This window comes from Kogia breviceps, chromosome 19 (assembly GCF_026419965.1).
Source record: "Kogia breviceps isolate mKogBre1 chromosome 19, mKogBre1 haplotype 1, whole genome shotgun sequence".
Classification (NCBI taxonomy): Eukaryota; Metazoa; Chordata; class Mammalia; order Artiodactyla; family Physeteridae; genus Kogia; species Kogia breviceps.
Genome location: NC_081328.1, coordinates 57,232,203 through 57,254,971, shown reverse-complemented (window position 1 = coordinate 57,254,971; position 22,769 = coordinate 57,232,203). Strand labels below are relative to the sequence as shown.

The following is a 22,769-nucleotide window of genomic DNA, read 5'->3' as shown; positions in this document are numbered from 1 at the left end:
TAATTTTAATAGTCACAAATTGTAACCTCCTTCATTTATCTTTAAAAAATAGGATGGGCTTCCCTGGTGGCGCAGTGGTTGAGAGTCCGCCTGCCGATGCAGGGGACACGGGTTCGTGCCCCGGTCTGGGAGGATCCCACATGCTGCAGAGCGGCTGGGCCCGTGAGCCATGGCCGCTGAGCCTGTGCGTCCGGAGCCTGCGCTCTGCGAAGGGAGAGGCCACAGCAGTGAGAGGCCCGTGTACCACAAAAAAAAAAAAAAGGATGTCTTCAATTTAACAGACTCCAGCAAGAAAAAAATAAAAGGATAAATGAAACAAGATTGGCAAAAGCCAACAATTACCCAAGCTGTGAGATGGGTATACGGTGGTCTCATTCCCTCTACTTTTGCAGATATTTGGAAACATACATAATAAAAGGCTAAAAAATAAGTTAAATGTGGTCAAGGTCTTTTTCTCCCTCCATTGGTCAAAGGCCCTAAAGAAATTATGTCACTATATTGACGAAGAGTTAATCAGAAAAACCGGAGCAGAGACATGTAAAATGTTTCTTTTATACCTACTATGTCAAGGATAATCAGGCAATTCCATAGGATAGAATTTATGATCTTGCAACAGTTGTCTTCCAAGTCTCTGAAGCACACTCACTGGAATTTATTGTCATTTCTACCCATGTCTCTTATCCAGAATCGCCAAATGATACAGTCTGTTACCTCATAGTTTCAGGCATTAGCCATACTGTCATGGCGTGAGCTGTGTCCTCCTATACCCCACAATTCACGCTGAAGCCCCAATCCCCAGTACTTTAGAACATGAAATTATTTGGAAATAGGGCTGTTGCAGATATAGTTAGTTAAGATCATACTGACGTAGGGTGAGCCCCAACCCAGTATGACTGGTGTCCTTATAGAAAGGGGAAATTCGGGCACCCAGGAAGGATGTCCTGGGAGGATGAAGGCAGAAGTCAGGCGATGCTTCCACGAGCCAGGAAGTGCCTGACTGCCAGCAAACCCTCAGGCCAGGGGAGGGTCATGGAATAGATTCTCCCTCTCGGCCGCAGAGGGAATCAACCCTGCTGACGCCTTGATCTTGGACTTCCAGCCTCCAGAACTTCTGTTTAGGCCACTCAGTTGGTGGTACTTTGTTATGGCAGCCCTAGAAAACTTATATATACACACATATAAACCGAGGCAGTATCTAGAAAGTACATAATTCAATAAATGAAAATGGTACTCAGACGGGTGCGTGTGTGCTTAAGAAAACAGCCACGCTGTGCTTCTCAAATGGAACCCAGGTCACTAAGAGAAGGTAAGTCTACAGTGTCCAGCTAAAGCTTCGCACAAAAATCAACTTCGGGGGCTTCCCTGGTGGCACAGTGGTTAACGATCTACCCGCCAACGCAGGGGACACATGTTCGATCCCTGGTCCGGGAAGACCCCACACTCCACGGAGCAACTAAGCCCGTGCGCCACAGCTACTGAGCCTGCGCTCTAGAGCCCACGAGCCACAGCTACTGAAGCCCACCTGCCTAGAGCCCGCGCTCCATAACAAGAGAAGCCCGCGCACCACAATAAAGTGTAGCCCCCGCTCGCCGCAACTAGAGAAAGCCCGCGCGCAGCAGCGAAGACCCAACGCAGCCAAAAATAATAAATAAATAAATAAGCGTATGCCTTTATGTATTAAAAAAAAAATCAACTTCAGATTTCACCTAAGGGAGATGAACAAGAGCAGGCTGTAACAGCTCCGTGGGACAGCACATTTGTGTCTGTAAAATACACCTGCGTCACCGGTGAACACTGAGGGCAGCTCTAAGTCCAAAGCAGCAAGTGAGCAATTAACAAACTCATGAGTTAGGGTTCTCTTCACGCTTCCACAGGGAAAAATAAGGGCCCACAAAGATTATGGGTGACTGTCGGTTAAAAAAAAAAAAGTTATTTCAAACCTAAATTGCTGGTGAAATGGAAATGGTGCAATTCAAAAATATTGGGGGCACTTGTTCAGACTCATTTGCTCGTGAATTTAATAAAGTCAGAACTCTTAAAGGGTTTAATACAGAAGTGTAATCGGAAGTCCCAAATTAAAATCATCGGCTTTTTTTTTCTATGTCCTGCTTTATACATTAGCTAGTATTTGTAATCAAAACTGTAACAACGATCCTATTTGTAGAACACTTGCTGATTATGTAAAGTACTTTCTCAGTCTTTAGTGGTGATAGAACACACGTTCCCACACAAGTATTAAACCACCCAGAAAACAAACACTTGCCATCCTCAAGGGTCGAAGAGCGCAGGGAAGTAAACTTTAGCATTCACCTTCTTAAAAGGCAGAAAACATCACTGAGTATCTGAGAATAACAGGATCAGAGGAGAGTTCAGAAAGACTCTACTGCAGTAGCTTCAAAACTGTGCCCTCTGGAAGCTTTTTTTCTGGGCGGGGTGGGAGGTTGGGCAGGTGGGTAATGAGGTCATGAGTCTCCCCACCTCGATTCTCCTCTTGTTTAATCCTAGGCTACAATTTCATGCTGAAGTGAAAACTCTGATATCCTAGCAGCCTCACAGGAGTCAACATCTTCAGCACATATTTGCTCAGTAAACAAGCCACTTGGTTATGAGCTGAAGGTCGGGTTAAAGCCAAGAACCGTGTCTATCTCTCTGGTGTTCGTAAATTTCATAATCTATATCAATCTTTCAAAATAAAGCTGCATGTCTGTCCATTTGGCCACTCTTTCCACAAATACCCGTGAAGCGGCCAGTAAACAGCCAGGAAGGCATGGAAGGACTTGGGGTTTTTTTGTTTGTTTGTTTGTTGTTTTTTTTTGTGGTACGCGGGCCTCTCCCTGTTGTGGCGTCTCCCGTTGCGGAGCACAGGCTCCGGACGCGCAGGCTCAGTGGCCACGGCTCACGGGCCCAGCCGCTCCGCGGCACGTGGGATCTTCCCGGACCGGGGCACGAACCCGTGTCCCCTGCATCGGCAGGCGGATTCTCAACCACTGCGCCACCAGGGAAGCCCAAGGGCTTGGGGTTTAATCAAGCACAATTCTTTGCAGACATCTGCCTACAAGAGATGCTGGAAACCACCTGAGAAGAGATGGTGAAAATCCTGAAAGCAATTTCAAGAAAGGCTGTGTGCTTGAGTGGCAAGAAGAAGAACCAGCAAACAGAGCCCGAAGCCCTGAAATCTGTAAGGTGGGAGTGTTCCCAAAAGGAAGCCTTCAACAGCGTCACTCTGACAAAGAATCAGGAAGACGCTGGCTGAGGTGAGTCTATCAGATCAGGGACTGGGGGGGTCATTGTCACACACAGATCCTGGTTTGGGTGGTGGTAAAAAGAGATATCAAATATAGGGGTTAATATGATATCACTCATATGTGAAATCTAAAGTATGACACAAATGAACTTATTTACAAAACAGAAACAGTCACATAGAGGACAGACTTGTGGTTGCCAAGGGTGGGGGAGGAGGGGTGGATTGGGAGTTTGGGGTTCACAGATGCAAACCATTGTACAGAGAATGGATAAACAACAAGGTCCTACTGTAGAGCCCAGGGAACTACGTCCAGTATCCTGTGAGAAGCCTTAATGAAAAATATGAAAAAGAGTATTACATATATATATATTTATAACTGAATCACCTTGCTGTATACCAGAAACTAACACAACATTGTAAATGAGCTATACTTCAATAAAAATTTTTTAAACTAAAATTTAAAAATAAAATATAGTGGGTAGCAGGAAAGCAGGCAGTAAAGAAACAGAGGCAGTGGACAAGGAGCATTCAGTTTAGCTGACTTTTGGTCAACAAAGATTTATTGGGCAAAAGCTACATCCCACGTGGGGCACTGGGCCCTGATGATGGGAAAGATCAATAAGGCTCAGGTCTCTCCAAGAGCTTTGAGTCGAGCTTGGAAAACAGAGTCACAAATAGGCGATTTCAAGATCGGGAAGTAGGTAAAGTCAAGCCTTCCCAGTGTGGGAAGCCTACAGGCTTCCCTGTAGGCTTTGATCTGTAGGCTCTGATCCAGGCCTCAAGTGCACAGAAGACTCGTGGTAGAAATCATACTGTTGTGGAGGCTGGAAAAAAGACAAAAGGTCAAGGGACACTGCCCCCCAGGCGAGTGACGGAGTCTACAGTTAAAGCTACATGAAATTATGAAAACAGCCTTCGGCCATTTCGTGTACGCTATGGGGCGGGTAGCGGGCAGAGGAAAACTCGAGCACTGATGGAAAGGAACGTGATTCACATCAACCAAGAAAACACTACTCTTGGTCACGGTTCACAGGAGGAAGCTATGAAGTTGCTCCAAATCCTTTAGTAAACACTCTCATTTCAGAATCCAGCACGTTCACCTGTTTGTTTTAGCCATAGCGTGATTACAAAGCTCCTGTGGGTAAAGTCAGGGAAAAAGTGTTTCATATTTAATGTCTGGTTTGGCTTTGATTTCAATCAATGTTGGAATGGGGGTGAGAACTGTCTCCGAACGAAAGGAGGATATTAGAGTTTAGTTAGAAGCCGCACGACATAACGGTACAATGGTACTTCTGAAATTAGAGGGCGGCCACAAGCCAGTGGCCGTTTTTAATTCTTAGAGATAAATACCGGCAGAAAGTTTCCCTAAATAAAACACTTTCACTTTCTTTAGATTACATGGAGCTTACGTGACCCAAAAACCCCCCCAAAATCAGTCCACATTATTATGTAAATCTTTACCCATCAAGTATTCCCCTCTGCTGATCTTGGACGGCAGTTCACAAGAAGCCATAATACACTAATTACCTCTCTTTTATCAGGTATGTTGGGAACTAATAAAGCATCACGGATGTGGAACATAACATAATTACAAAGCAATGAGGCCAGAAGTTTCCAGAAAGGAAATCTGAAGGTGTCCAAGGGGTTCCATATGCCCACAGGTACATGGTGAGGGCTGAGGAAAGACTCGAGACAAAAGAACCGGGAACGTTTTCATACAAGTAAGGACACTGGGCACACAGCAGCAGAGAAGCAAGGAAAACCTTTTGTAAAAGTCAACTTTAAAAAATGAGTATTACATTTACAAATCGCATGCCAGAAAATATAAGGCAAAATAAGTTTAGAAATACGGTAAATTGTGAATTCCCTGGCAGTCAAGTGGTTAGGACACGGTGCTTTCACTGCCATGGGCCCGGGTTTAATCCCTGGTCGGGTACTAAGGCCGCATGAGCCACCCAGCGCAGCCCCCCAGAAAAGGTAAATTGTTATCCAGAATTTTGACACCAGAGTGATTTTTAATCTACACTTATACATACTACTTTAAAAAACATCGCGTAAGTTTAAGGTACGCGACCTAACGACTGACACTGTGACATGCTGACCACAATGAGGCTAACACCCACCACTTCACACAGACACGAAAAAACTTTTCCAGGGGATGAGAACTTTGCTATTTTAAAAAAGCTAAAATCGAACAAAAACAAGTATAGCACCCGAAATAAACAGTCCTCGGCTGGCCTCGTTCCGCAGAGTCTCTGAACAACACTGAAAGGCCGTGCCTTTCCCATTATGCCTTATTTCCAAATTTAAAATAATTTTCTTAACATTAAAATGTTTTTATTCTTTTTTTTTAAAACATCTTTATTGGAGTATAACTGTTTTACAATAGTGTGTTAGTTTTTCCTTTACAACAAAGTGAATCAGTTATACATATACATATGTTCCCATATCTCTTGCATCTCCCTCCCTCCCACCCTCCCTATCCCACCCCTCTAGGTGGTCACAAAGCACAGAGCTGATCTCCCTGGCAGCTTCCCACTAGCTATCTAATTTACATTTGGTCGTGTGTATATGTCCATGCCACTCTCTCACTTTGTCTCCCCCTCCCCATATCCTCAAGTCCATGCTCTAGTAGGTCTGTTTTGTTCCCGTCCTACCACTAATCTCTTCATGACATTTTTTTTCCCTTAGAGTCCATATATATGTGTTAGCATACGGTATTTGTTTTTCTCCTTCTGACTTACTTCACTCTGTATGACAGACTCCAGATCCATCCACCTCATTATAAATAACTCAGTTTCATTTCTTTTTATGGCTGAGTAATATTCCATTGTGTATATGTGCCACATCTTCTTTATCCATTCATCTGTTGATGGACACTTAGGTTGCTTCCATGTCCTGGCTATCGTAAATAGAGCTGCAGTGAGCATTGTGGTACATGACTCTTTTATTCTTTTGAGATGTGTTTTCCCCTAGATTTTCTGGATTTTTTTTTCCTGAATTTTCTTGGAAATGGCTCTCTTCGTGGATATTTGAAATATGTTCTCGGGTGGTTTCTGATGAGCGTGCATCCAGAACAAAGGCTTCTTGACCCGGCAGGACAGGAGGGCAGAGAGGCACAGGCCCCCAGGGACAAGCGGACAGAGCTTCAGCCTGCCCCCCTTCTCAACCCCCAAAACCCCCAAAGTGTGACCATGTTGGTCTCAAAACGGGTCAACCGCCATGGAGGGGGCTCAGAAACCACGGCCGCTCCATCCAGGGCTGGCGGACAAGTCGATAAAATTAAGCCCACCACGGGCAGCTACGTGCATTTCCTTTAACTTTTCATCAATAGCCATCAAAATCTCTTGTTCCACGATTACATGTGATGGTGCTCAATTCCATGGACCTTAATCAATACCTATAATTAGCAAATACCTGTATCTGTACAGAGACCTTCTGAGAAGCAAGAGAGGGAAAATGTATCCCCTGATGAGAGCCATGAGGAAGACCAGCTCGTGAGAGGCAGAGACAGACAAAGGGCTTTACCTTGTAGACCTTGGTGAACCCACATCAGGCAAGCTTCCCAGGTGGGAAAATGGGCAGAAAATGGGAAACTGGGAAAGACAGTACATGTCCTGGCTGGCCAAACAAATCCCCCCAAATCCAAAGCTAGACCAGGGTGGTTCACAAGCTAGATACTATCAAGATGCCATCAAGCAATAAGGATAAATCAAATTCCCACACCTGACCTCAAAACTACAGGAGTGCAGAGAAGCACCACAGATGAGAAGAAGAAGGTATTTAATGAGGACAATTAACAATGAGGTGGGGCTGCCCCAAGAGCTACTAGGAGGAGGGGCTGCATTAACAGAGGTAGCCAATCCAGGATGGAGGAGATGTGAGTGCCACACAAGTGTTTATTCCTCCCGAGGCCCTGCGTCGCTGCAGCCACTCCATGGTTTAGGTTGTCTCCAGGCTAGGAAGATGGTGAGACTCAGAACCACAGCCTCAGGGGACCAGGCATCCGCCCGAAAGGGCAGGCTCAGCCTCCAGGGAGCTGTCTGCAAATACTTGAACGTCTGGTCTTTGCAGGGGGAATTAAGCTAGCCCTGTTTGTCCTGAGAGGTCGGAAACCCTATAGGACCAAAGCGTGGAAGATACAGGGTATCAGATGTCAGCCACCTGCAGGAGAAGATGATGTAAGGGCTGCTGGAGTGGAAGCGGCTGAAGGGAAAACCGAGTGGTCACCAGAACCGGCTGTTTAGGCGGAGCCTGGAAAACCGGTGAGCGTAAATCCTGGGGAAGGCACCCCATACTCCACGTGACACAGATTCCACATCAACTTCCACCGACCACGGCGCTGACACGGAGCTCCCAGGGAGCCGGCAGGAGAGCCACGCGGCCAGCGGTCCAGGGTCCGCCTCACGCATGCGTGCGCAAGCGCACACACACACACACACACACACACACACACACACACACACGCACGAGAGAGAGGAGGGAGGGGGAGGGGGAGAGAGAGAGAGACGACGTCATCGGAGGTTTTGATGACGTCACTCGCACGGCGGGCGCTATTCTTTCCTAACCTGGGGCGGCGGCTGCAGAAGGATCCCCCCCTCCGTCAGGGGGCACCGCGCTCTCACGTGAGCGGGATCGGTCACGTGAGAGAAGGAACAGTAACTGTCTCCAGACACTCTCGCTCGGTGATTTTATTACGGATGCGCAAACAGCAGGGCAGAGAGGAGGAAGTCGCAGTCAGTTAACCCCTGGGAGGCTGCGTTCCAACCCCGCAGGTTTGTTTGAGGGCTGGAGCTTTACCAGGACACCAGCCTCGGGGCTGGTCAGCCCCCCGGGGCCCAGGTGTGAAGACGGGCCTGAACCGGGCCGAGCAGCTCCGGCTGAGGAGCACATGGGCAGCAGGGCTCCAGGTGAGCAGAGCGGGACGAGCCCTGCGACGCGCACAGGTGTGATGGTGCAGGCCCGGGGGCAAGGACGCTGAGGCCGGAGGCCGGTCAGAGCGGGAATCCCGGCCCCGGGCAGACCCAGCAGGTGCGGGCACCACAGCCGCGCCGACCCCACCCACGTCTAGGTCTACGGACCGGTTGCAGGGGCCGCGGCCCACCTGCGCAGTCAGGGGCATCTGAGGCTGGGGCAGAACGCAGGGCAGGGGACGAGACGCCGACGGTCTCCCCGGTGAGAAAGAGCCGTCAAAGCGTGCTTTCCGGGCGCGGACCTCAGCCTGGCCGCGGACAGAGGGCGCCTCGTCCAACCCGCTCATCGGGCACGTCTGGGCTCAGGGGCTTCAGGTGGTGGCAGAAGCAGCTGCTGCCTCTTCAAAGGGAGCCGGTTTCTCTGGAAATTGAAAAACGACCTCTCGTCATTGCAGGCGGAGGCTGCGATTCTCCAGCGACTTTACATCTGGGATCCAGAGGATCCCAAGGGAGCTGCGCCTCTTTTCCCGAAACCTCCTTTGCACGAAGGACCCTGGTGGGAGGTAGCGTCTGCAGGCGCTGATGCGACCTGGTATTTCGTTCGTCTGAAGACACTCCCTCCCAGCGCCTCGCCCTAACCTCTGCGACTCTTCCCTACTTTCTGGCAACCGAGCAGTAAACCCGGGAACGAACTATGAAGTCAATTTTGTGGAGACACCTGATGATGCGTTTCTGTTCCCTTGAGAAACAAGAGCAAGTTGGAGAAATACTAACAGGACTCCTGGGCCGTAAGTCAGACTCGGACGGCTTCCACCTGTTACCCGCAGCGAGCAAACGCGCAAACGCACGGACGTCTGCCCGAGGTTGGCGGGAGGGGCTCAGGCTGCCAGAGGCTACCCGCCCAGCTTGGGCTCTGAGGAGGCTGCCTCCGCGGTTGTTAACAAACTTGAAGCTTGCTTTCTTTTATTTAAAGATTTAATTTTATTTTTGGCTGCGTTGGGTCTTCGTTGCAGAGCACGAGCTCTAGGCTCATGGGCTTCAGTAGTTGTGGCTCGAGGGCTCTAGAGCACAGGCTCAGTAGTTGTGGCACACGGGCTTAGCTGCTCCGTGGCATGTGGGATCTTCCCGGACCAGGGCTCGAACCCGTGTCCCCTGCACTGGCAGGAGGATTCTCAACCACCGCGCCACCAGGGAAGCCCCCTGAGCTTTACTGATCCACCTGACTGAAGCAATTCTGCTTCCTCTGAGTCCTCATCTTTCTTCTCTAAACCCCCCCGAGTCACTGAATCTGAGTTTGCCCCACCCACACCCACAAGCTGCTCGGTGACCCCTCAGGTAAGCCCCTTTCTCCCCAAAGGTCAGGCTGACTTTGCCAGACCTTTTAACGGAAGCACGTAGGGATGGGATGAGAGGAGAATGCAGCCGGACACAGTTCCCTCTGGGGATGTAGGAAATCCAATTTCCAGGTCCTCACCGCATTTAAAAAAATAACTTTCACTATTCTGTGTTGCAGACGCATAAAGCTTAGAAAACAGTCCACTCAATGTTTTAAATTCATTTAGATTCACCAGTCTGAAAATGTTTTCTATTTGTTCTCCCCTAAAATCCTGGAGGGCTGAAAAGCCCAGTTCTGCTCTGTGATGATGGTATTTTCCTGCGAATGTCTCGTCCGTGGCACATCGCTGCAACCCAACTCCATTCAGTATCCCGTTGCTGGGTACTTATGTGCCAGACACGGGCCCTGGGTAGGATGAATAAGCCAGGACACGCGAGCTCACCTGCACAGAGACAACACACTGTCAGCGGTGAAACACACTCTCAGAGACAGACAAGCGGCCCGAGGACAGAGTGCAAAACCTACTTGATGCAGCAGGGCATCCACTCCTCCTCCGTGAGGCATCGCTTCCGGATGCCGCCGACATAAAATAAACTCCGCTCTGATGAATGCTGCTCATGGGACAAAAAGATCAGGGAAATGAAATAAATATTAGGTCAGCAACCGCAAAGCGAGACTGCAAGTTGCAGAAATTAGAGGCGATGTCCAAAATAAGGTTATTTATTTAACATATCCTCACAGTCTAGAACTCAGGCAACACGTTACACAAACAAAAGAAACCAAAAAACCGGGTAACCAAATATAGGCCAAACCTAAGTGTTTGTTTAGAAAAGCTTGTGTTTCCTGTCTCACTGGAAATAGAGCCTACGGGGCTAACTGAACGCACACTGAGAGGCGCGAGGGGCCTCCTCGGCCCAGGAGGGGACAGACCGCGGGGTGTTCTCCATGTCTGACCCTCCCCGTTTCCTCTCTCACTCAAGTCGTTCACGTCGGTCTGAGTCTCGCTCACCGACTGCCTTTGCTCTGCTCCTCGTATGACAAGTCCTTCAAGGCCATTTCCCAAAGGGCAATTCTTGGTACTGACGAGAGGGGCTCTCGGCCTGCATTGTGAGACACACGGGGGATCCCCGTGTCTGCAGAGCCCAGGGCCCCAAAGCCACCTGGCCCGGGCGCTCTGACCACAGCTGGCTCTGCCCTGAACAAAGCAGGCAAAGGGGTTCAGCTCCCGACGCGTGTTGGGGGATTTCCTTCTGGGCAAGTGCTTCCTCCTGGGCTGTGCAGCCAAACCTTGTAATTTTCTCCCCGTCCCCCCGCCCAAAGAGCCCATCCCCAAAACAGTGACCGTACGCAGCTGCACCAGCGGGCCGTGCCGTGGGCTCAGGAGCAGGACCTTTGCAAGTCGTCTTCGACCTTCCTGATAGAAAGCTGCGACCACACTTTCTTCACAGGTCCCCGAGTTCACGGAGACTCACAGATCCTGGGGCTGCTTTTCCCTCAAAGACTCCGGCAAGTCTCTCTCTTGCTTAGGAGTTGGGAGACCTTAACCCAAGTGACGGTCACGTTGCTTCTCACCTGTCACGGGGACACGGCGGGCGCCACACGGAAGCAGGACCCGAGGGCCCCGGGAGCCAGGGCAACGGTGACCAGCCTGACCTCCACGCCCCCTGTGCTCCAGGCCACGCGGGCAGCCCCGCTCAAGTTCGCAGGTTAAAGCCGACTTTGTGGAAATAATGTCTCACAAGTGCCAGTGACTCACTGAAAAATGAATATCTATGCGTGCGTAGACACAGGTACACGTATGTGTAGGAATGTATGTGCGGTTCTCCCTTCACACCTACACTTAACATTTCCTAGGTTGTACCAGCAATCAATCTATGCTCTTTTAGAAAGAATTTTTTTTCTTAAAAATGACATTTTATTCCCCTAAGCTATGAAACAATATTTGTACAGAAAGCAGAAACTGGAGGTGGTATGCAGGGGTGTTTGTGTTTTTGTAAACTGACTCTAAGAGAGCTGCCATCATTAGTAATGAAGACCTACATCTTGGCTTAGAAAAGAATTTTCCTTAAAAGGACACAAAAACATACTCCAATAAAGATGTTTAAAAAAAAGACAAAAACTGTTTAAATGCTTTAATAAATTAAGAGTTGATGTCTTATTCACAGAGACTTGATATAATGAAGATATTTATAGATACAAGTCAGACTAAAAAATAAGACACCTTGGTTTATTGTATAACAAAATAAATCAATCCCTCATCTACTTATAACAAAAGATTGCAAATAAAATCCATTTAATATTTTTAAATAAAAACAAGATATTCAAATATTGGGCAGATAGAGTCTCTACACCGAGGCGAGTCATCACCTGAGGGTGGTCACCGGCTACCGGATGGCCTGCCTTCTCTCTCCGCTCAGTAAGCAGCATCCGGGGGCCCACTGGCTGCTGCTTGGAATGAAGAACCTTATGCTGCCTTCCAGCCTCCCACTTCCTCCACTGTGTCCTTTTAGAGAGAAGCTGTTTCATAAGAAGACGAAGAACACGGACAAGCCAGGCTTGGTCGGGTCGGGTGCTCTCGCCTCAGAAGCTGCAAAGCACCACTCAGCCTCCATCGCGGGAAGCGCCTGCCCACCTACCCGAGTCCAGAGCAGAGAGACCTGCACGCGAGCGCCACAGAGCCCATAACACACCCCTGGGCCACAACCAAAGGTTCATTTTTAAAATTGATGAAGTTAGAAGATTTGAAAAACACCAAAAACTGTTCATGACAACTGAAACACCTCAATGAAATCCCGCAAAACACCCTCAGTCATCAGGAATCCTCTTCACATGCCCGTTCTCTCCAGGTGCCAACTTTTTTTTTTAATGAAGTTTAGTTGATTTACAATGCTGTGCCAATCCCTGTACAACAAAGTGACTTTTTTTTTTTTTCCTTGCGGTGCGCGGGCCTCTCACTGTCGCGGCCTCTCCCGTTGCGGAGCACAGGCTCCGGACGCGCAGGCTCAGCGGCCATGGCTCATGGGCCCAGCCGCTCCGCGGCACGTGGGATCCTCCCAGACTGGGGCACGAACCCGTGTCCCCTGCATCGGCAGGCGGCCTCTCAACCACTGCGCCACCAGGGAAGCCCCAAGTGACTGTTTTATATGTATATACAATTTTTTTCATGTTTTTCCATTATGGTTTATTCCAGGAGATTGGATATAGTTCCCTCTGTTAAACAGTAGGACCTTGTTTATCCAGCTGAAATATAACAGTCTGCATCTACTAACCCCAAACTCCCACTCCATCCCTCCCCCACCCTTGGTAACCACAAGCCTGTTCTCCACGTCTGTTTTGTACATTAGTTCACTTGTGCCATATTTTAGATTCCATACATGATAGCATATGGTATTTGACTTACTTAGTATGACAATCTCTAGTTGCATCCATGTTGCTGCAGATGGCATTATTTCACTCTCTTTTTTATGGCTGAGTAGTTTTCCATTGTGTACACGTACCACATCTTTATCCATTCGTCTGTCTATGGACATTTAGGTTGTTTCCACGTCTTGGCTATTGTGGATAGTGCTGCTATGAACACAGGGCTGCATGTAGCTTTCTGAATTAGTTTTGTCCAGGTACATGCGCACAAGTGGGATTGCTGGGTCATACGGTAGCTCGATTTTTAGTTTGAGGAACCTCCACACTGTTCTCCACAGTGGCTGCACCAACTTAACATCCCCCCCACAGCGTAGGGTTCCCTTGTCTCCACACCCCCTCCGGCATGTGTTATTTGTAGACTTGTTAATGATGGCCACTCTGACCAGCATGATGTGGTACCTTTCACTGTAGTTTTTTTTTTCTTTCTTTCTTTATTCACTGTAGTTTTGATTTACGTTTCTCTACTAATTAATGATGTGGAGCATCTTTTCATGGGCCTGCTGGCCATCTGTATGTCTTCTTTAGAGAACTGTCTATTAAGGTCTTCTGCCCATTTTTCGATTGGGTTTTGTTTTTTTTGGTTGTTGAGCTGGATGAGCTGTTTGGAGATGAAGCAGGAGTCAATTCTTAACACTCTGGCTGCCAATTAATTCAAGAGCTCCCACAAGGCCCACAAAACGCTTCTACATCAAGCAAACAGGTTCTTGGGTCAATATGCTTCAGCACCTACTATCGTTAATATAACCCTAGGTGCTCAGTGCACACTGGTTAATCTCTGGATATATTTTTCCCCAGAAAATTTTACATCATTTCAGCCACTCACTAGCTGTCTAGCACATGAGCTCTCTGAACCTCAATTCCTGCATGATGAAATGGGCACAGAAAACCATTAGGGCAACTGCTGTACTGGAATATGAGTCCACGCTCTCACTTTGAGTATCAGAAAATGAAGGCTTTCTGAAACTGTTCATCACAGCTCATGCTACACTGGTGTTGCCCTGTTAGGACACTTTACTGTTACTATATGGTTATCTACTTATACTTCATGTGCAAGATTATAGAGGCCCGTTGAGACTGATCAAAACAAGTCTGGAGGAAATCTGGTCGGAAATATTTTTTATACACAGATGAAATTTTAGCAGTTGAGTTTTTAATTTGGTACATGACCTTCAAAAGTATTTGGATGTGCTTTTCTAAACAGACAGACATATCAAGGCAATCTCGGAGAAGGCTATGTATCCGTATTTCTAGTTCATAAACCCGTCACTGGGATGAACCCCAGGGCAGGGCTGGGACATGTGAAGCCTTTAGCTGCTGCTTCAATAACCTGCAGCATCTCCCCAGCGTCAAATCCTGGGAAGCTTTTCTGTTCCCACAGCAAAGGAAACAAGGGGAGCCTGACAATTTGCCCCACCAGCCAGTATGAGAGCACAGAACCCCACGATTACATCCAGAGGTACAACTCAGATAGGTCTCCAAAGCCTTAGCAGAATGGGTCACTGGAAGGACAAGACAAAATTTCATTCCACTAAACCTCAAGAAGCACCATGGGCCAGATCTAGCATGATTTTAGTACTTCTCCCTTTCTGCGTGGCTAAAATTTAGAAACAATAGAAAAGCACAAAACACTCCCCAAAAAGTTGTTCAAGAGATGGGGGTCAAACAGGATCAAACAGGTGGGCTTGGAAAGGACAGCATGCCTTAGCTTACCAACCCTGAATGTTACACACATATATTTTCTCCTCTCAAACACAAACACTGTAACATACTTTGAATGTTTCCATTGGATAAAATCTCAAGGGAGCTAATTGTTTAAAACCTACGTAGCAGTCAGAACCAGGACTTCAACTATATGCAGCATGAATAGACACACCCACCCAACCCACATACCACGTTCAAGCCTGCTAGACATTTCCAAGTCCACAATCAATGATCTTCATGGATTTCATTTACAGAACTCATCACAGCACATGATGATTCAAGCTAGGGATGCCTATTCCTTTGAATTTACAAAAAAAAAAAAGACAACACCGGAATTCATACGAAACAGTGGCAAACAGGCAGAAAGCAAAGGTTAATTTTTTTTTTTTAATCAACTTTGCAAGAAAAGCATGCATCCGGTGAGCAGGATGGAGAACCGCTTTCATGAATGATTCATCCACAGAGACTGCGGATGGATTACTCCAAGCCGGTGGACGGGAGCCTCCCGCGCAGGTACCCGGCCGCCCTGCCAGCCACCGCCCGGCAGGCCGCGTGCTTTCACTCGGTAGCACCGCAAAAAGAGAAAGTCAGGGAACGGGCAGAGAGCGATGCTCACTCACCCAAAGAAAACAGCAGCAGCAATGGCCCAAATGCTGATGTGCTCAAAAGCACTCCCAAGAGAAGGAGGTCAACATGCACCATAAAATGAGCAGAAACAGCCCAGCCCACGGCCACGCCCCTCTCCTAGCCTAGTAATGTCACCAGGGAAGAGCTGAAATGAAACACAGCCAAACCCCGTTCACCCAGCACCAGAAGAAGGCACGGGGCTCCACCAGGCGAATTTTCCAGATAATAGAAACACCCCACAACTACCAAAACGTACAAAATAACTTGGAAGCACCACCATTTCTAAAGTGTTGCAGCATATACAGTTGGCACTCCTTATGTGCGGTTGACAATCCGCAGACACGGACCCGCAGACACAGAGGGCTTAGTGTGCAGACGTGAGCAGCCGTGAACTCTGGTATCCGACGGGGGTCCTGGGACCAATCCCCGCAAATACTGAGGGGCTGTACTTTCTCGCCTTCTCAAACGGGAGGCACGGGACACAGTTCGATCGATCTTCCGGCGAGTATCCTATATGGTCTTAGCTTCCAGGTTCGAATGAGCTTTTTAGTGCACCCTCTGAAGTCAGACTGCCTTTTGTCACCATGCAGGTAGGTGTCCACACCCAAGAGTGGGAAAGCTTTGCAGACAAGCAAACACAGCTTCGAATCCTAATTCCACTACTTCATAGCTGGGTAAACTTCAACAAATTACCTTGCCTCTCTGACCCTCTACGTTTCCCCATCTGTAAAATGGGGAAAATAAAGCCCATGCCAGGTACCCAGCACATAGCAGGCTTTTCATAAAGGTTCCTTCCCTCCTTCTCCCCTTGTTTTCTCTAATCTGATGTAAACTGGGAAAGTCAGTAGCCAAACCTGTAAGAAAAATTACAATGGATTTTCAGAAGATCCTGAAAGGGTCCGTAAAAGGGACCCGAGCAGCGTGAGAATGTTCCATTAGGGGTTTTCGTGGCAGCTGTTTCTGGTACTCAGTTTAATTCCAGGGTCTAGGCTCTGTTCCAGGAAGTTTCAGCTTTCTTTGAGCCTTAAGTCAATGTTTTAGATATAACTTTATTCCAGTGGCCTAAATGGAAAGGAGATTAATTCACACAAATATCCTAACAAAAGAAACATCGCTGTGTGATTGTGCAAGACAGGTTCTGTTTCATGGTTCAAAAACATCTCAAATTTTAAAAACTAGCATCAGTATACCGCCAGAGACTAAACAGCTTGGAGTGCTCATCTCATCTACCTCACTTGGGGAATCAGTGCCTTCAGGATGTGACCTTGTAAAGGTTGTAATATTTATGTCAGGCCGCTTCTCCAAGCCAACTCGATGGACGAGAGATGACAGAGACTCCCATACATTCAGCAGGAACCCACGAAGGCACCAGGCCTCGGTCCTTTCACTCCGTAAAGAGACTGAGGTCTAGAAGGGCCGAGCAGGTGACTCAGCCAGCTAGCGATGACAGCTCACCTTCCCTGAGCACTCGGGGTGAGCTCAGTGCTGCGCTGGGGCTCAGCGCACATCGCCAGCCCCTGGAGGTGGCATCGCCAGCCCCTGGAGGTGGCACCATCGCCACCATTTAGAGAAGGCCACTCCAAGACTCGATGAGGCAGAAGAAAACATGAGCCATTTGGGTCGCCTGGATTTCCACAGGGGTGCTGTCACAATGCCCCCAACCAAGAAAACCCCAGACCCTGTCCCCCAAAACAAAGCCCCTACCCTCAGGAGAGGCACAAACAGGGACCATGTGGTCCACACAGGCCCAAAACACACGGCTAAGAACTCTTCTCTTGGACGGGCACCTGAAACAAGGGGTAAGGTTGCAAGTCGGGAAGAGTCGTCCAAGGTAACTCAAATTCTTGGTGAAATACTACGGCATTCCGCCCTCATCACTCCAGACCAAGACGCTTTCCATCTCAGTCCTGCGAGCCCCCCGCTCCCCAGGGCACCCTGGGGTCACTAAGCCAGCCTGAGGCCCTGAACTCCCCCAGCTGCTACCTCCCCACCCCGTGCCCTCCTCCTAAGCACAGAGGCTGCTCCTCCAAGGCTAGCGCTTGCCCCTCAGCAGAACAGCTACAGGGAGAGCCGGGCGGGGCGGGGGGGGGGGGGTCCGGTTCTGCCCAGGCTCAAGCTGCCTCCTGCCCTCATCGTGGAAGCCAGGGCTTGGGGGAGGAGGAGAGGGGTTTCTTGGCTCGTCTTCTTCTCTGACAACTCTTCTCAAACAGCAGAGACGGGAGCTTGAAGCAAGCACGGAAGCTGTGACCAGAAGCTGGCTGAACGGCCGACAATGTGAACGCTAGACGGCCAATATCCACCCCAGTCCACTGCGGGGAAGACAAGGCATCACAGCCGGGCAGGGGCTCCGACGACCCCACACTCTGGGTCTGGGGCCACAGGCCTCCTACAGAGCCTCGGACAGGAAGTTCCCTTCCCGAGCGGAGGCCATTAGCAGCTCCCAAATCAGGCACGACAAGAGGAAACCCAGTATGAACAGCAGCCTGCAGCCTGTATGAAGTGGACAGAGAAGACGCAGATGTACAACGGCGGGCGGGTGAGTTTCCTGGGGCTGCGTTAACAAAACAACACGAGCCGAGCGGCCTGACACGACAGGAGCTCAGTCTCAGGATCCTAGAGGCCCAAAGTCTGAAATCAGGGTGTTGGCAGGGCTGGTCCCCGGGGAGGCTGCAGGAGCACGCTCCAGGCCTGTCCCCTCGTGTCCCCAGCAACCCTGGTGCCGCTCGGATCCCCTCCACTCGCTGTCACGCAGCCGCATAAGGACAACAGCCACCGGCTCCAGGGCCCGCTCCAACCCAGCATGACCTCATCCTAAATCCCGTTTTGCAAAGACCCCATTTTTCCAAATAAGGTCACCTTGTGAGATCCCCAGTGGATACGAATTGGGAGGGGACACCGTCCAAAGCCAGCACGGGGACGAAGCAGCAAAGGGGTGGAGACCAGCGTGTGCGGGGCCTGCAACAGGGGCGGCTCACGCAGACTCCCCCTGCCCTACCCAGACACGCACTTACAGGGCAGGGAAGCAAAGGGAAAGCAGGCCTTTTCACCTCTGCCCGCGGCTGACTTCACGGGTCCAGTGGGAGGAAAATCCCACGCAGGCCAGAGCCCAGTCCATCACAGCACCACAGCAGGGCTTCTCCTCCAAGGGCGCTGAGATGATGCCTCGTTAAGTCTGGCACAGCCAGACTTCCGTCACTTTGAAAACCTGACGGGCATTCACAGAACCTAGGAAATTAGGATCATCTGCGGGAATCTGGGAACGATCAAGTCCACGGCCCCACAGGTGCTTTGGCATCGTACATTTTTCTGGAAGCTCTAAGTCAAAATGCTCTGGGGGACTCTCTCCTCGTGGCATCAACAAAACCTCTCTTGGAAAACTCATTGCTCCCGGCAATTTCATGGTGTCTGTGTGGCAACGAGAGGTACTTTACTTCTTCAAGCACATTTGTGCAATGTGTGGAGAGCCGCCTAAAAGTAATGAACTTTTCCTGCCAAAAAGAACTAGGCTCCAAAATTAGTCTCGTGTTGTCAAATAGACAGTGTGAATGAAGTCAGTTTGTGAAGAAGAAAATAAGAACATTCCAAAGGAGAAGCTGAACACAGGCGGCCCCTAAATTTTTCATGCTGAAGATATTCCTCATCTGAGAAAAATAAGTCCACGCCCGCAGCTGAGCCCACCATAGACACGCCCCCTCCAGTTACCTCTCAGCATCCTCTGCCACCTGCCCCCCCAACTCCCTCCTCCCTCTGCAAACCCCACTGCTGCCGGGCCCACCGTCGCCCCCCTTCTATCCCCACCAGGCACCTCTCCTGGACCTGGCCAGCCCAGCATAAATGGCAGCACCACTGGCAGTGACGAGGGAGGGAAAGGAATGCACCCCACCCACCAGGAGGAGCTCCTCTGTGCCTCGGGGCCCGGCTACCTCGCAAACCTTAAGCCTGCCCCGCCCGGACACCACGTCCCCCAACCCCAAATACCTGAAGCTGGTTAACTTTAAAAAGAGAGAGAGGGCTTCCCTGGTGGTGCAGTGGTTGAGAGTTCGCCTGCCAATGCAGGGGACGCGGGTTCGTGCCCCGGTCCGGGAAGATCCCACATGCCGCGGAACAGCTGGGCCCGTGAGCCATGGCCGCTGAGCCTGTGCGTCTGGAGCCTGTGCTCCGCAACGGGAGAGGCCACAACCGTGAGAGGCCCGTGTACCGCAAAAAAAAAAAAAAAAAAAAAAAAAAAAAAAAAGAGGGAGAAGAGTGTTCAGTCGTTCACCCCGAAGTCCACGCACCCACCTCCGGGTCCTCACCATCGCCTGGCACTCGCCGCTGAGGCACCGCCCATCTGAGGCTGTCACCCCCATAAGCGCTTTCCCCAGGGGGGCCGGAGTTAGCACCTGCGGTAGCTGCCCCCAACCCTGGGCCTGGCTCGGCTAGCGCAAGCCAACTTGAAGCTGAATGCAATTAACTGCATAATTTTGAGTCCTCGCAGATTAGCTCTGCTAAAAGCACATCATGAAACTAGGACATGGGGGAGAGCTGGTTTCAGAAAGAAATGAAAGTGTCTAAGTACTGGGTTCATATCCAATACCGAGGACTAAGCATAACTGGGGTTATTGATAAAAAATTAACTTAGCTCAAATACATAGAGATCATGTCCCACGATTTAAAAAAAAACCCTGATGCCCCTGCTGTGGGATCTGGGACAGTGGGGGAGATGGGGAGAAGGTGTTCCGGCTCCACCGAAGCTAAAGGGGTCGTACTGAAAACCTCGAAAACACGTGAGAGCAGTGTGAGGTCGGAACAGAAAAAACCCACGAGCGTGGGAGGAAGCGTAATCGGATTTTCTTCCCAGCGACGTCCTGCTCTCAGTCCAGTTCATCTCGAAACAGGTGGCTGCCGTGGGAAGGGGGGACCCAACCAGGTCTGAACGGATGGTGAGCAGAGAACAGGGGAGCTGGTGTAGGATCGTGACGGTGAGTGGGGGCGGGTCCCCAGTCTCTTCTCGGGGCCCCTGAAGTCCCCGATCCCCGCCGACCCCAGAACCCCTGCCCCAAGCCACGGGACCCATCGGCTCTTCCCACTTGGGGCACCTCCACCTCCCCCACACTCCAGCCAACAGGGAGCAAGAGGACGGAGAGCTTCCTAGTCCGTTTCCTGGGCCTCGATGGGAAAACTGTCCTTGGCCCCCCGGGGGACCCCCCAACGCCCCCCCCCCATGCAAGCGTGGTTGAATGTGGTGAGGAGCATGACTCGGCACTGCAGGGGCAGCAGGGCTGACGCGGGTCCCATGCTTTGGGAACCCAGCCGTGGCAAGTCCAATCACTTCTGAGGGACACCTGTGTGTGTGGTTCAGTGACAGCAGAAATGAAGTTTGGAGCCCACCAGGGGTTTCAGGGACATCCTTTCAGCCGGGGTGCCCGGGCCCCATTCCTGAAGGTTTCGGCACCGCGGGAACACACAGGGTGGGCCCACGTGGCAAGGGAAGCACTGAGGCTCCTGGAAGGTACCCCGTCTCAGGAGGAGACGAACAGTTCAGGGGCCCTTCCTCCTCCTACCGTCCATCCACAGCAGCGCTCCCTCTTCGCCAGATGGCCACCATTGCCACCTCCCCGGGGACCCTCACAAGGACACAGCATCCTTTCCCGAGGCGCCCCAACAAGAGGCCCACCTCTGGAAACGCTGCTGCGCCCGGACCGACGTTCCCCCCCCCCCCCCGGGCCGGGGTCCATCTCCTGGGCTATGAGGACAGGGTGACGCTCCCACCAGGTGCTGGGAGGTACCCCCGCAAGAAGGCAGGCGGCAGAGACACTTCAAGCGAACCGGACCTGGTCTTCAGCAAATCGGACCATCCAGGCCCGGGGACTGGAAAGGTCGCCCGATGCCTCGGTTCCCTCGGTCGGTCTGGGGAGTATCTCTGCCTCTCTGAGGGGCCGTAAAGGACTTCATACAAGCAAGGTAGGAAGCAAGCAAGGTACAAACTAATCAGGCTTGCTTCCCAGCAATGTCCTGCTCTCCATCCAATGTCCTGCACAGTTAAATAGAGGCAGAATCAAAAAGGTACCTGCCAGGAGCAACAGAACAAGATTTCTGTCCCCTGGCTTCTGTCAGATCACCCTCGAGGTGGCGGAGGGATACGAGATGCAGGAACTGGGGCTGGCAGGCCCTGCCCGGGGGGCGGGGCTGGCAGGCAGTGCGCTGAGGGGGGCTGGCCCAACCTTGCCGGCCCCACCCCCCCCACACCCTCCTCACCATCCCCAACGCCAGCCCCGCCCAGGCTCCAATGGGAACAGAAACGCAAATACGAATATAAACCAAGTACAACTCCTCCCAAATACCTGTTTGACCCTCTAATGCTGCTAGAACGTCCATTAAAATCATCTTCTGTGGACATATTCTAATCAGGAAAAAAAAGTGCATTATGTTATTCTATGAAATAACAAAATTTAAAGTGTATATGGATCTGCATGTTAACACACAAGCCAAAACAAAAGCACCTTTCACTGAAACTGCCCCAGGGAAAAAGAATCTAATTCTGTACTTCAAAATTTTTTGAAATTAAAGATCACTCCTTGATATTAACTTCTATTATGTTCTATCAGACTCTTCATTGATAGACCAAATCTAGAAAAAAACAATATTCAGAGCTTAAACATTCAGATGTAATATGTAGCTTAACCAGCCTGGCATGTACCCCTATCATTTCCTTCTAAAGATGAATACCGATGTCTGATTTTCTAAACTTCATCATTTTAAGTCAATACACCACTTGGTTAGTGAATTGAAGAAACAAAGAAAGACGATGATGACATTCACTTTGTGGTTTCTTCTGAATGAACTGAAACGTCTCCTCTTCCTTCCCCGTCACCGGACGTGTTCTCTAAGATCTTACTCGGCAGGAAAGCTGCTCGCCTCAGTTCCAAACCATACCATTTTCTTCAAAAGTTCAAATGGAAAAAAACAAAATGTTTTGCTAGTTGCATGAGTTTGCTAGTTGCTAGTAGGTTTTCACAAATAGCGCAGCACAAGTTATTGAAGACACACACACTTCAGGGCAGGAGCCCATCGCTGGGCAACCCGGATGCCGGCCCCGCACCCGCCTGGCCCCCCATCACTGTGTGTGCGAAAGCAGGTGCCTCCCCCCTGCCACCCCCGAGAACCTGCAGGGCAGGGAGGGAGTGGTTGAAAGTTATCTTGGCCACCTGCCTGGGGCCTTTCTCTAACGCCAAGCTCTCTGTTCCCTTCAGTGCCTCCTCTTCCTGGGATCTGTCTGTTCACCTCCACCCTGGAACCTTCTCGTAGACTTGGCACCCTCCTTCCAGCCCCCATCGGACCCGGGCCCTCCCCGGGGCCAGTGGACGGGAAGCAGCACTCATGAGGCAGACTGGGCAGTGGGCATCTTTGTTTTTTTTTTTTTTTTTTTTAAGGCAGGAAATCATCTGGTTTTATTTAGAGGCTGCTGGTCATATGATGGAAAGGCACATATGGCACAAAATTACAGAGGTTCATAAGTGTCCATCGACAGATGAATGGATAAAGAGAT

General features: G+C 50.1%; 1 protein-coding gene across 11 annotated transcripts in view; it reads right to left on the bottom strand.

The window, feature by feature from the left end:
- PRKCA (protein kinase C alpha) overlaps positions 1 to 22,769 on the bottom strand; it is a 355,119-nt gene that overhangs the window by 219,250 nt on the left and 113,100 nt on the right. Inside the window, exon 3 of one of the 11 annotated variants that reach the window (XM_067021353.1) lies at positions 12,894 to 13,511. The exons of the other annotated variants lie outside the window; for them this stretch is intronic. Within the exon in view, the coding sequence (XP_066877454.1) occupies positions 12,894 to 13,023 (130 nt within the window). The 5' untranslated portion in view covers positions 13,024 to 13,511. The remainder of the gene's footprint in view (positions 1 to 12,893; positions 13,512 to 22,769) is intronic. 11 annotated transcript variants of the gene reach the window in all.